Source organism: Perognathus longimembris, chromosome 7 (genome assembly GCF_023159225.1).
Source record: "Perognathus longimembris pacificus isolate PPM17 chromosome 7, ASM2315922v1, whole genome shotgun sequence".
NCBI lineage: Eukaryota > Metazoa > Chordata > Mammalia > Rodentia > Heteromyidae > Perognathus > Perognathus longimembris.
This window is the reverse complement of record NC_063167.1, coordinates 17,167,513-17,180,631: the sequence shown is the minus strand read 5'-3', so window position 1 is coordinate 17,180,631 and position 13,119 is coordinate 17,167,513. Positions and strand designations below refer to the sequence as shown.

The window sequence follows — 13,119 nt, the reverse complement described above, 5'->3', positions numbered from 1 at the left end:
CGGCATTTCCCCCTTAACTTGAGAAAAGAGTCTTACAGATTTTCTGGCTTGGACTAACATTTCTCAAGCACTTAGTATGCAGGAGGCAGTTTTAAGCCCTTCTTTAGTCCTCACACTCCTATGGAGTAGATATTCTGTTTATTCTCATTTATAGATGAGTACACTGAGTATAGGTAAAAGTGTTTAGAAAACTAGTAAGCAGCAGACAGGAAGCTGGGTGCAGATGTCTCAAACCTACAATTCTAGCTACTTGGGAGATTGAGATCAGAAGGATCACAGTTCAAGGCAAGACCAAGCAAAACAGTTTGCCAGACCCCTTCTCAACCAAAAACTGGGCACAATGACAAGTGCCTGTCATACTAGCTATGTAGGAGGCTGAGATCAAGAGACCTGCAGTTCCAAGGCAGCCCAGGCAGAAAAGTCCACAAGACTACATCCCAGTGAGAGAAACTGGGCCTGGCCGTATGTGCCTGCCATCCCAGCTATGACAGGAAGCCTGAAAGAGGCAGATCACAGGCCAAATTAAACCCTATCTCACAAATAACCAGCCAGGCACCAGCGGCTCACGCCTTTAATCCTAGCTACTCAGGAGGCTGAGGTCTGAGGATCCCAGTTCAAAGCCAGCCACCACAGCCTGGGCAGAAAAATCTCTCTGGGACTGTTTTTTTTTGCCAGTCCTCGGGATTGGACTGAGGGCCTGAGCACTGTCCCTGTCTTCTTTTTGCTCAAGGCTCGCACTCTACTCTATCTCTTGAGTCACAGCACTACTTCTGGCTTTTTCTGTTTATGTGGCGCTGAGGAATCGAACCCAGGGCTTCATGCATGCAAGACAAGCACTCTACCACTAAGCCATATCTCCAGCCCCTCTGTGGGACTCTTATCTCCAATTAACCACTCAAAAACAGGAAGTGGTTCACTGTGGCTCAAAGTGGTAGGGCACTAGCCTTGAGTAAAAGAGCTCAGGGACAGTGCCCAGGCACTGAGTTCAAGCCCCATGATGGACAAACAAAACAAAATAAAATAAAACAAAACAGTATAGGGCTGGGAATATGGCCTAGTGGCAAGAATGCTTGCCTCGTATACCTGAAGCCCAGGGTTCGATTCCCCAGCACCACATATATAGAAAATGACCAGAAGTAGCACTGTGGCTCAAGTGGCAGAGTGCTAGCCTTGAGCAAGGAGAAGCCAAGGACAGTGCTCAGGCCCTGAGTTCAAGCCCCAGGACTAGCAAAAACAAAACAAAACAAAAAAACTACCAAAAATCCAGAAGTAAGGATACAGCTCAAGTAGTTGAGCTCTAGCCTTGAGCACAAAAGGTCAGGGACAGTACCCAGGCCCTGAGTTCAAACCACAGCACAAAAAAAAACAAAAACCAGTATCAAAAAGGGCTGGAGCTGTGGTTTAGCAGTAGAGCACCTGCTTTGTAAGTAGAAGACACTGAGTTAAAACTCCATTACCACCACCAAAAAAGCAGATTAAAAAAGCCAAATTCATGTAGTCTGACCCTAAGTCTGAACTCCTAACAACTAAATTACAATGGAATAGCAGGACTCAATAATTAATATCATTATTTTTTGAGTGCCTACTATGTCCCAAGCACTACCATAGGTCCTTTCAAACATGCCCTTTTAATTCCATTCACTTTATAGGCAGGGTAACAGAAAAAGGGGGGATGGGGGAGAACTTGTCCAAGATTAACTTACAGGAAGAGAACGGGATTCATTCCCAAATCTGCTGACCCTAAAATCAGATTTTATGGGGGTGGGGGGGGAGGTAGGATTATTGGAGATTAAACCTAGGACTTCTCACTTGGTGCTCTAATGGTTGAGTCACATTTTGTATTTTTATAGTTTTTGTTGTGTCAGTACTGTGGACTTGAACTCAGGGCCTCATAGCCTCACTTCACTTCTTCACTCAAGGCTGGCATTCTACCACTTGAGTCACCCTCCACTTGTTTTGTGGGGAACTGTAGATAAGACTTTCACAGTCTTTTGTAAGTAGGCTGGCTTTCAATCAAGATCCTCAAATCTCAAGCTTCCTGAGTATATCTCTAGTTTTGAGATAGGGTCTTACTTTTCCCAAGCTGGTCTTGACCTTGAAATCCTCCTGCCTCTGCCCTACAAGTGCTAGGATTACAGCGTGTACCACCATTCCTGGCTCCTGCTCATCTGACTTCACTTTACCTTTGGAAAGCAAAGGAAGAGCAAGCATAATCCATCTACTCAGGAGATGAAGATAGGAAGATCATAGTCTGATGCCAGCCCTGTCAAAAAGCTAGACATCATCTCAAAAATCAAGGTGGGGGGCTGGGAATATGGCCTAGTGGCAAGAGTGTTTGCTTCATATACATGAAGCCCTGGGTTCAATTCCCCAGCACACACACTCTTTAAATGCCAAAGAAGAATTAATTATAAAAGCAGGATATAATCACAATGCAAAAGATCTGTATCATCATATAGTGAGGTAGGGAGAGGAAAGATTATTAAAGGAGGAAGAGGATGAGCAAAAACTTAGGAGCAAAACACAGAATGAGTATGTCGAGCAAAATGGCCTAAGCAAGACACTGGTGGCTCACACTAGTGGCTGAGATCTGAGGATCACAGTTCAAAACCAGCCCGGGCAGCAAAGTCCATGAGACTCTTATCTCCAATTCACCACCAGAAAACCAGAAGAGGTGCTGTGGCTCAACTGGTAGAGTGCTAGCCTTAAGCTGAAGAGCTCAGGGACAGGGATAGTGCCCAGGCCCCAAGTTAAAGCACAAGTAAAAAAATAAGAGAAGTGGCTTACCTGTACCAAGGAGAGAAGAAAAAAAAAGTATGGCTAATTTGGGTTAAGAAGACAAATAGTGAAAGCAGAGTGATTCTTGCAGCAGATGACACAGAGCCACCACAGGCTTCACGAAGTGAATACAGCATGAATTTGAAAGGTATGAGACCATAATCAGACACAGGAGTATATAATTGGATGTTGAGATGATGGCTTAGCGGGGATGGCAATGAAACAAACAAAAAAGAGGATGAATATGAAAACAAAACCCCAGAGGACTTCATGAACACTTAAAAGTTTCAGTTTCTTTTTTTTTTTCAATACACAAAATGCACCAGTAAGCCACATAAGGAACACAAATGCTGTCCTTGGATTGTTTCACGGTTCGCTTCAAGGCTACTAGGTTTTCTCTACATCTGCCTCAGCAACAGCTCTCAGAGCCAATAACTGCAGATCCTGAGATCAACAGTGTGTACCAGGCAGTCAACCTTAAGTGTACCTATAATGACCTGCGCAGTGGGTTGCCTTATCTCAGGCTGATGTACTCAGCAATTCTTTTTTTTTTTTTTTTGGCCAGTCCTGGGCCTTGGACTCAGGGCCTGAGCACTGTCCCTGGCTTCTTCCCGCTCAAGGCTAGCACTCTGCCACTTGAGCCACAGCGCCGCTTCTGGCCGTTTTCTGTATATGTGGTGCTGGGGAATCGAACCTAGGGCCTCGTGTATCCGAGGCAGGCACTCTTGCCACTAGGCTATATCCCCAGCCCTGTACTCAGCAATTCTGAAGCCATGTCTATGGATGAACAGTTTAGAAAGAAAGAATATTCTCTCTGATCCTTCAGGGCTGTGTGGGCTGGTGGGTATGTGTCTACAAGCCTATATTCCAAAAGTGTGCTTGGGTATGCCAGCTGTGCCTTGGAGGAACACTTGCCTGATAACCAGGTAGGTTCAATGTCATCCTACTAATGTCAAATTCCCAATTCTTCACCAAATAATCCTAAGGGAAAATTTTCAACTCACGTTACCTAGGGTCATAGAGGATGGTAAGTACCATTTGATTATTAAGTGGAAGAAGCTGAAAGGATTGCAAACCGGTAGAAAGCTCTCATTCATTCAAATCAGTTGAATACAATTATTCACGTATCTGATCAACACTCTCTCAGAGCTGACCATTGGCCACCTCTCTGACCTCTCTCTCTCCTCTCCTGCTTCCCTTCTGCTCTTGCCCTCAACATGGGAGGGCTTTCTCTACTATTCACATAGCAACTTCCCTCATTCATTCAGTGTCCCCCTGATCATCTCCTCAGAGGCATTCCTTGACCAACTTACCTAAAATAGCACACCCATCCCTCCTGTCTCTTCCTGCTCTACCCACTTACCCTGCTTTATTTTCCTCTTATCACATGCTGAGATTTTTAGATGTGCATGTACATACCTATACAAGTGTACATGTATATAATTAGATATATCATATACTTATACATGTATACATAATTTCCAAATTTATTACATGTGTATGTAAATGCATACATATACAGTCTCTCCACAATATCTCCAATGTTATTTATATCTCCTCTATAGTACCAATCCCTTTCAACTTTATATTTTCTTTATGGACTCACTTTTGAGAGAATCCATGTCAGTTCCTACACTTACTACATAACCTGATATTTAAATAATAATAATACAGGGGCTGGGAATGTGGCTTAGTAGTAGAGTGCTTGCCTAGCATGCATGAAACCCTGGGTTCGATTCCTCAGCACCACATAAACAGAAAAGGCCAGAAGTGGTACTGTGACTCAAGTGGTAGAGTGCTAGCCTTGTGAAAAAAGAAGCTCAGGGACAGTGCCCAGGCCCTGAGTTCAAGCCCCAGGACTGGCACAAAAAAAAAAAAAAAAAGAAAAAAGAAAAAGATACAGGACATTCTATATATGGAAATTAAAATCAGATTTACCCTTAACAAGAAAATAATCAATCTTTTTTTTTCTTTTTGGCCAGTCCTGGGGACTGAGCACTGTTCCTGGCTTCTTTTTGCTCAAAGCTAGCACTCTACCACTTGGGCCACAGTGCCACTTTTGGCCTTTTCTGTTCATGTGGTGCTGAGGAATTGAACCCAGGGCTTGGTGCATGCTAGGCAAGCACTCCACCACTGAGCCATATTCCCAGTCTGAAAACAATCAATCTTGAACCAGAATTTTCTGATCTAACCTGTATCACAGCTCCCTCACAAAGAAAAATTAGGAAACAAACTACTATGTTTCATGATAAATTTTGGGTTTTTTTTTTTGTTTTGGAACTTAACAGGCCACATTTCCTCTTCCCACCTCCAAATCCCATAGGCTGTTTCCCTTCCCATTACAAACTCTACCTGTCAAGTTCTACAAGTTCTCTGTGTGTGTGTGGGGGGGGGGGGGGGTAGTCAGTGGTAGGGCTTGAACTCAGGGCCTAGGCACTATCCCTGAGCTCTTTTGCTCCAGGCTAGTGCTCTACCACTTTAAGCCACAGCTCCACTTCCTAGTTTTTTTTTTATGGTAACTATTTTATTATGAATGTGTTGTATGACAAAGAAAATAATTCCTTTAACACTGAAGGATTAGACTAAGTCAAGCTTGGCCCATTCAAGATACCACTCTATTTCTTTGCTTCCATTTAAGAGAAAATTCATGCTTCCTCCTCTCTTCTGAAAACAGGCTTTCATAGCTAGCATTTCTACTTCCTAGTTTTTGAGTGGTTAATTGGAAATAAGAGTCACAGGGATTTTTCTGCCCAGCTTGGCTCTGAACCATGATCCTCAGATCTGTCTCCCAAGTAGCTAGAATTTACAGGCATGAACCACTGGTGCCCAGCTACCAGTTCTATATTTAAATCTTTTAAAATGATAGGCTATTTTAAAAATGATAGATTATTCTTTAAAATATAGAACATAATTGTAATTCAGGACTAACTAGTTCTACCTGTTAACAGAATACAACCAAACTCACAAAACACAATAATGAAGGAGGAGGATTATGATCACCATGCTTTCCAAGAAAAGTTGCTCCTGCACAAGTCCTGTTTATAAGGCTCTGAGCTGATTTTCAAACTAAGTAACAGACTGTATCCGACTTATTCTGGTACAATCTCACTCAGGCCCTTAATGATGAGGAAGGAGTTTTCAAGACAAGCAATGGCATCCTGAATTCCACCACCAGCTCTACCAGTCTCTTATTTGCTAAGTGGTTGTGGCTGAGTCCTTGAACTTCTCTGTATATCTGGTTTGTCCAAATGAGTAGCTCGATGGAGAAGGAAAATAAATTAAAGTCTCATCTGTATTGACATCCAAAGCTACAAACAAATCTTTGCTACCAAAGACATAACTTAAAATTGGAATGCGTTCGGTGAGTTATCTTTATGGAAACAGAAGTCATCCCACCCTTCAAAATACCATTCACTGTGTCTGATTTCCCAATTGATTACAGGAACAAGTGGGTATGAAGTCATCCAAACACACGCACCCACCACTTCCCCTAATTGAAAGTTGTTGATTTCCGAGGAGCCAGTGGCTGAGCTGAAAATCAGCCTAAAACCTTCAATTCAAACTGTCCAAGTTGGAAAGCGAGGTGGGTGGAGGGGACAGGAAAAACTCGGCTGGCCACTGCACCAAGTCCAGGCACCCAGTGCCCGCGAGGTGACACGGTCATCCCCTCCCACCCGGGTTGTCAGATCTGCGGTGTGGGCCTCGACACCAAGGCCGGAACTCCTAAAGAAAACCGGGGCTTCACGAGAGGCTCGGGACTGTCGGGGGGCTGAGGCCCGACAGGACGCGGGGTGACAGCCGGCCGCCCCCGGGGTGGAAGCCCGTGACGGCCCCAGGCGTGGCCTTGTCCGCGGCCCCGGCCGGGCTCTGCGTGCCGGCAGCTTCGCCCAGGCCGGTCCCCAGTTCGCCCCCCACTCCCTCGCCGGGCCCCGCACTCCCTCGCCGGGTCCCCCACTCCCCGCCGGGTCCCCCCACCCCGGGGCTCACTGGCTTGGCTGATCCGCTGGATGTTGCCGCTGCATGTCTGAATGATGCTGTTGAAATCACGGAGCTGGGGCCCCGAGGGCCCCGGGTTCCGATACATGTCTAGGGGGCCGTAGGACGTGTCGGGGGAGCTGACACCGGCACGCCCTGCACCGCGCAGCAACCGGAAGCAGCCTCCAGCGGAGACCTACGAGCTGAGGAGGAAACCGGGAAGAGAAAGGGCGGGGGGGGGGGGGGGGGGAAAAGGAGCTGGGGCTGCGCGCGCACTGGCCCCACCCACACGTAGTGCGCAGGCATCCGTTCCGCCCCAGCTCGCCGTGCGCAGGCGCAGCTAGAATTGATGCTGGCCTGGTAGCTTAGATACCGGATTCCTTCGGGCCGAGCGGCGAGGGGCGGGCAGTGACGTCACACGCCGGGGGCTGCGATTGGACGCGCTGGGATGGCGGTGCAGTTACTCTCCCGGACGCTGTGACAGGCAGCTGGAATCTTCAATGTGTGTGTTCCCGAGGTTCTCAGCCCTTACATCCTATGCTGAGAATTCAGGCCCAAATACGAGAGACCTAAGCACACTGGAGACTCGAAATTCCTCACTTTGCTTCCGTCCTCAATGGCTTTGGTAGTATTTGAGGGTTCGCAAACCATTTTCCTATCTCCCTCCACTCTCTTTTTTTTTTTTTTTTTTCTTGGCAGTACTGGGGTTTGAACTCAGGGCTTTGGGATTGTTACGCAGGCCCTCTGCTTCCAACCTTTTCCAGCTCTCTCCAGCCCTGCCCACCCTTCTTCTAATCTAAGCTATACAGTAATAATAATCATATTTATTCAGCACGTACTGCTTGTGAATCCTAACTGCAATGTACTAGCTCACTGCAAAGCACTTTCACAGCAGGGGACAATGTTCTATCTATCTGTTTACCCTTAAAATAGATTAACAGTCGACTTTGAAGGTATTGTTGTAAAGTCCCCAGGCAAAGTATCACTTCTCTTTATACCAGGTGAGAAAATCAAGACCATAGATGGTTAGTTGTTTGTTGAAATTTTACTGTAAAATCCAAGCCTTGACACTATTATCTTGCTAATTCCCTACAGCTCATTCCTGCGTCCCCAAATTCTTTCTGTCTAAATTCCTCCCAAATAGTCTGTTCATCTTAAATCAAATTAGGATTTGTTGAAGAACTTAACTCCTAAAATTTAAAAACCATTCCCTTAAGCAATGCATGGAGGATTTCAATTTGTCAGCTTATTTAAGGTAGGAGGAAAGACATGGATAAGACTCTGGTTTGAAAGGATCCGATTGATGGGACATGAAGGACCACTGGCAGTTTTCTGTTTTCTGCCCCACCCAAATCAAGTGGTTTTGTAGTCTCAGAAATGCAAAGGGAAGAAACTTCGTGTGCAGAAGGGCCCCCAAACGTGTTAATGAACCTGTATTCAGTCTTAGAGGCTTTCAAAGCAAGATATCTCTCTTCTTCCTTGCTGCACATTTATGACAGCTTTGTTTTCCTTCTACTGAAAATGACAGGTGGATGCATTGTGCTCATATACTGACATGTTGAACTGAAACTCCTTTATAGAGCACTTGCCTTGTATGTGAGAGACTGCATTTCATCCCCAATACTGAAAAAAATCAAATCCAAACAAAACAATAAAAATCTAAATGGAGGGGCTGGGGATATGGCCTAGTGGTTAGAGTGCCTGCCTCGTATTCATGAGGCCCTGGGTTCGATTCCCCAGCACCACATATACAGAAAATGGCCAGAAGTGGCGCTGTGGCTCAAGTGGCAGAGTGCTAGCCTTGAGCAAAAAGAAGCCAGGGACAGTGCTCAGGCCCTGAGACCAAGCCCCAGGACTGGCCAAAAAAAAAAAAAAAAAAAAAAAGTGCATGACCCTGTAAACTAAAAAGCAAAATGACTAGGCATGCCTCAAATGGGAGAGTGCATGGCTGGGACATTAGTTCCATTTTCAGTAAAAGAAGCTCAGGTACAGTGTCCAGGCCTGAGTTCTAGCCTTGGGAATGGCAAAAAATAAAATAAAATAAGGGCTGGGGATATGGCCTAGTGGCAAGAGTGCCTGCCTCATATACCCGAGGCCCTAGGTTCGATTCCCCAGCACCACATATACAGAAAACGGCCAGAAGCGGCGCTGTGGCTCAAGTGGCAGAGTGCTAGCCTTGAGCGGGAAGAAGCCAGGGACAGTGCTCAGGCCCTGAGTCCAAGGCCCAGGACTGGCCAAAAATAAATAAATAAATAAAATAAAATAAAATAAAATTAGTTATAAAGGAGAGATTTCATTGTCACATTTACACAGATATTTACAATATCCAATCAATTTCACCCCTTTATGATTCTTCCTGCCCTCATCTTCCCTTCCCTTCCCAATACTGTGTGTGTATGTGTGTGTGTGTGTGTGTGTGTGTGTGTGTGTGTGTGTGTACTGGGGCTTGAACTAAAGGCTTCAAGCTGTCACTTGGCTTTCTCACTTAAGACTGGTGCTCTACCAGTTGAGCCAGGCCTCCAGGTTTGGCTTTTTTGGAGGTTAATTGGCGATCTCCTTTTTTGTTTTGTTTTGTTAATATTTGCTTTATTTAATGAATAATACTCAAATTTCTTCATCTGATGTTTGATGCGCTTGCAAATTTTTTGGTCTTTGAGCTTAAACATGGAGCTTTACTCCATCAATAGTATGATTTTCCGGGGCTGGGGATATAGCCTAGTGGCAAGAGTGCCTGCCTTGGATACACGAGGCCCTAGGTTCGATTCCCCAGCACCACATATACAGAAAACGGCCAGAAGCGGCGCTGTGGCTCAAGTGGCAGAGTGCTAGCCTTGAGCGGGAAGAAGCCAGGGACAGTGCTCAGGCCCTGAGTCCAAGGCCCAGGACTGGCCAAAAAAAAAAAAAGTATGGTTTTCCTGTTGTATTGCATTCTGAAGTTCTTCTTCTGAAGAAAAATGAATCCAACCCATACCTCTGTGAAAGCCAGTCTCTTTGTCAAAAGGTACACGGCACTTCCGTATATGACCAAACTGTACAAAGTGTTCTCTTAGCTCATTAGCCGCTGCAGTCCAAGGAATTTTTCTGACAGAAACAACCGGCCAATCAAGGCTGGAGCCCAGCGCCATGGCACCCTTCACCGCGGAGGCTGCCATCTTGAGGACGATGTCTCTTTGATTTGGCTGCCCAAGTAGGATTTGAACTGCAGTGCCCGGATCTCAGCCTCCTGTGTACCTAGGATTATAGGCATGAGCCACTGGCACTCGGTCCCAAAACAATTTTAATGGATTTCATTGTTCTATTTTCATCATTGCCAACAGTCTATTTTGACCATATTTATCTTTCCTCTCCCTTAGCCCCACTCCCTCCTGCTAGTTCCCACCACCCCCTACACATACAGAGCCTAAAACTGATTTATCTTTCCTCACCTCCAACCCTTATTGATCAACGGCTTTCAAGGTTCTTTATGCAGTTTGCATATATACTCCCAATGTACATCGACCTTATTCACATTCTTTTCCCCTTTCCTTTTCCTCTTCAGTAAAAGTATTTTTCTCCTAGGAATTGAAAATGTTTTCTTTTTCTGTTGAAAAGAAAAGTTTTCCATCTGTGTGTATCTCACAAAAATTAATCTGAGGGGCTGGGGATATGGCCTAGTGGCAAGAGTGCTTGCCTTGTATACATGAGGCCCTGGGTTCGATTCCCCAGCACCACATATACAGAAAATGGCCAGAAGTGGCGCTGTGGCTCAAGTGGCAGAGTGCTAGCCTTGAGCAAAAGGAAGCCAGGGACAGTGCTCAGGCCCTGAGTCCAAGCCCCAGGACTGGCCAAAAAAAAAAAATTTAATCTGAGCTTTGTATATACTAAATGCCCAATAAAAATTTATTAAAGTAATACATGAATAAAAAATATAATTTAAGTTGTCAGGTACAGGTAGCTCATGCCTGTAATCCAAGTTATACAGAAGGCTGAGATGTGAGGATCATGGTTCAAAGCCAGCCCAAGCAGGAAAGTGCTACCCTGAGTACAGAAGCTCAGAGATAGCACCTAGGTCCTTAGTTCAAGCCCAGGAATAGCATCAATAAATAATAATAATAAAGATAAAGATTCTTTGTTTACCAGTTTGGGGGCTTGATCTCTCTCTCTCTCTCTCTCTCTCTCTCTCTCTCTCTCTCTCTCTCTCTCTCTCTCTCTTTCTCTCTCTCCATCTCTCCCTACCTATCTAGAGAGAGACATACAGAGACAGAGACAGAGAGAATATGTATAAAAGCAGCACTGTGGTTATTTTTGTGGTACTGGGGATCAACCTAGGGCTTTGAGCGTGCCAGCAAACACTACTAACTGAGCCATGTCCTCAGAAACAATATTTTTAATAGGCTCGAAGCACACCAGGGCTATGTGTAAAAGGATTATCATCAGTTCTGAGCCATCAAGAGGATTCAGGATCCCGGTTTCCTTGGAAACTAAAATGTGAAGATAAACGTGGAATGTTGTACTTGGAAACCTCTTATCTGAAGCTTTGCACCTGTGTCAGAAATTAAGGATGTTTCTCCTTGTCCAAACAACTCACATTCTCCAAGAGTAGCTTTTTATTTTTCTTTTGCCAATCCTGGGGCTTGAACTCAAGGCCTGGGCATTATTCCTGTGCCTCTTTGTGCTCAACACTAACACTCTACCACTTGAGCCACTTCTGGCATTTTGAGTCATTTATTGGAGATAAGTCTCATGGACTTTCCTGCCTGGGCTAGCTTGGAACCGTGATCCTCAGATCTCAGTCTCCTCAATAGCTAGAATTACAGGCATGAGCCAGCAATGCCTGGCTGAAGAGTAGTATTCTGATAGTTCAACGATGATTTTTTTTTTTTAAGGGACAAAGCATTTATTTTGATTCATTACTTCAAAGGTTTCTGTTCTCCATTCCTGAGAACCATGCACTGGACACAACAGTGGGAAAATGGAGCAGAGAATTACCACACCTACTAGCAGCCAAGAAAGAGGCTGAGGGAGACACTGAAAATGACAGAGAGAAGGGAGGGAGGAAAGCGGAGGGAGACGTAGGAGGGGAGGGAGGGGGAGGGGGAGCAGAAGAGATTCCTGGTGGAGCCTTCAAGGACATACCCAAAATGACTTGTTTCCTCCACCCAGAAGTTGACAAGTGTTCCACAACAGCTCAGTCCACTGGGGACAAAGTTTTAAAAGCAGGAGATTTTTTTTTTGCCAGTCCTGGGGCTTGGGACTGAAGGCTTGAGTTCTGCCCCGACTTCTTTTTTCTCAAGGCTAGCACTCCACCACTTCAGCCACAGCGCCACTTCTGGCTTTATCTATATATGTGGTGCTGAGGAATTGAACTCAGGGCCTCATGCATATGAGGCAGGCATTCTACCACTAGGCCATATTCCTAGCCCCTGAAGCAGAATTTTTAAATACTTAGGATTTTATGTTTGGTTTGTGTTTTTTAAACCATTTTTTTGTCTTTTCTTTTTTGTTACTGGGGATCAAAACCAGGACATTGATCTTGCTAGGCAAGTGCTTTGCCACTGAGCTACATACATTCCAGCCCTAAATACTAAGGACTTTAGACAAGGGTTCATAGCACTAAGTCCTTTTGTTAATTAACAAAAATAGTCCTCTCAGGCTTGTCCCCATCAAGGTGAGATTAGCAATTTGGTACAGATAAAGAAACTGGTATTCTTAGAGATTGTGGGTACTTGTCCAATGGTATACAACTGTTAAGTAGCAGAGTCAGGATTCCTATGTATCCTATATGCAACAATCCAGACCTAATTATATGCCCAGGAGATGGACATATAGTTGCCCCAAAGCCAAGTATTGTTCATAGCAACAGTTTTTTGGAACTCAATTTTTTTATTGAATTATAACTGATATGCAATGAAATGCAGATATGAAGTGTTCCATTCAATGAATTTTGGTGCTTGTGTCCACTCATGTGGACCAGTAACACTAAGACACATAACTTTTTTTTCCTTCATTCTTCCCTTCCTTTCCTCATTCCTTCCTTTTTGTGCTGGTACTAGGGCTTGAACCTAGGGCTTAGGTGCCACTCCTTAGCTTTTTCATTCAAGGCTTGCTCTACCACTTTTGCCACAGCTCCATTTCTCGTCTTTTGGTAGTTAACTGGAAAGAAATCTTACAGACTTCATGTCAGGCTGGTTTTGAACTGTGATCTCAGCCTCCTGAATAGCTAGGAGCCACCTCTACCACTTAGAGCCACAGCACTGCTTCCAGTGTTCTTGTCATTAATTGGAGATAAGTGTCATAGACTTTCTTGCCAGGGCTGGCTTTGAACTGTGATCCTCAGATCTCAGCAGGAATTACAAGCATGAGTCATCAGTGCCCCACCAGGCTAAC

The 13,119-nt window shown here is 44.9% G+C and overlaps 2 protein-coding genes across 2 annotated transcripts in view; both read right to left on the bottom strand.

Moving 5' to 3' along the window:
- The window catches only part of Stx12 (syntaxin 12), a 30,919-nt gene extending 23,940 nt beyond the window's left edge, over positions 1–6,979 (bottom strand). The window contains exon 1 of the mRNA XM_048350626.1: positions 6,766–6,979. Within this exon, the coding sequence (XP_048206583.1) occupies positions 6,766–6,862 (97 nt within the window). The 5' untranslated portion in view covers positions 6,863–6,979. The remainder of the gene's footprint in view (positions 1–6,765) is intronic.
- Positions 6,980–9,372: 2,393 nt separating this feature from the next.
- On the bottom strand, positions 9,373–9,905 carry LOC125354797 (SRA stem-loop-interacting RNA-binding protein, mitochondrial-like). Its single transcript, XM_048350629.1, has 2 exons — positions 9,670–9,905; positions 9,373–9,451 (listed from the first exon to the last, which is right to left on the bottom strand). The coding sequence occupies exons 1-2, from the start codon at positions 9,903–9,905 to the stop codon at positions 9,412–9,414; spliced, it is 276 nt and encodes a 91-aa protein (XP_048206586.1). The 3' UTR covers positions 9,373–9,411.
- Positions 9,906–13,119: the final 3,214 nt, after the last annotated feature.

What these genes read in the sequence shown, in the direction of transcription:
- LOC125354797 (XM_048350629.1), bottom strand. Translation starts at nt 9,905, where the DNA reads ATGGCAGCCTCCGCGGTGAAGGGTGCCATGGCGCTGGGCTCCAGCCTT. An exon ending in CTTCAGAATGCAATACAACA is followed by an intron (nt 9,452 to 9,669) that starts GGAAAACCATAC and finishes ATCCCCAGCCCC; the next exon opens with GGAAAATCATACTATTGATG.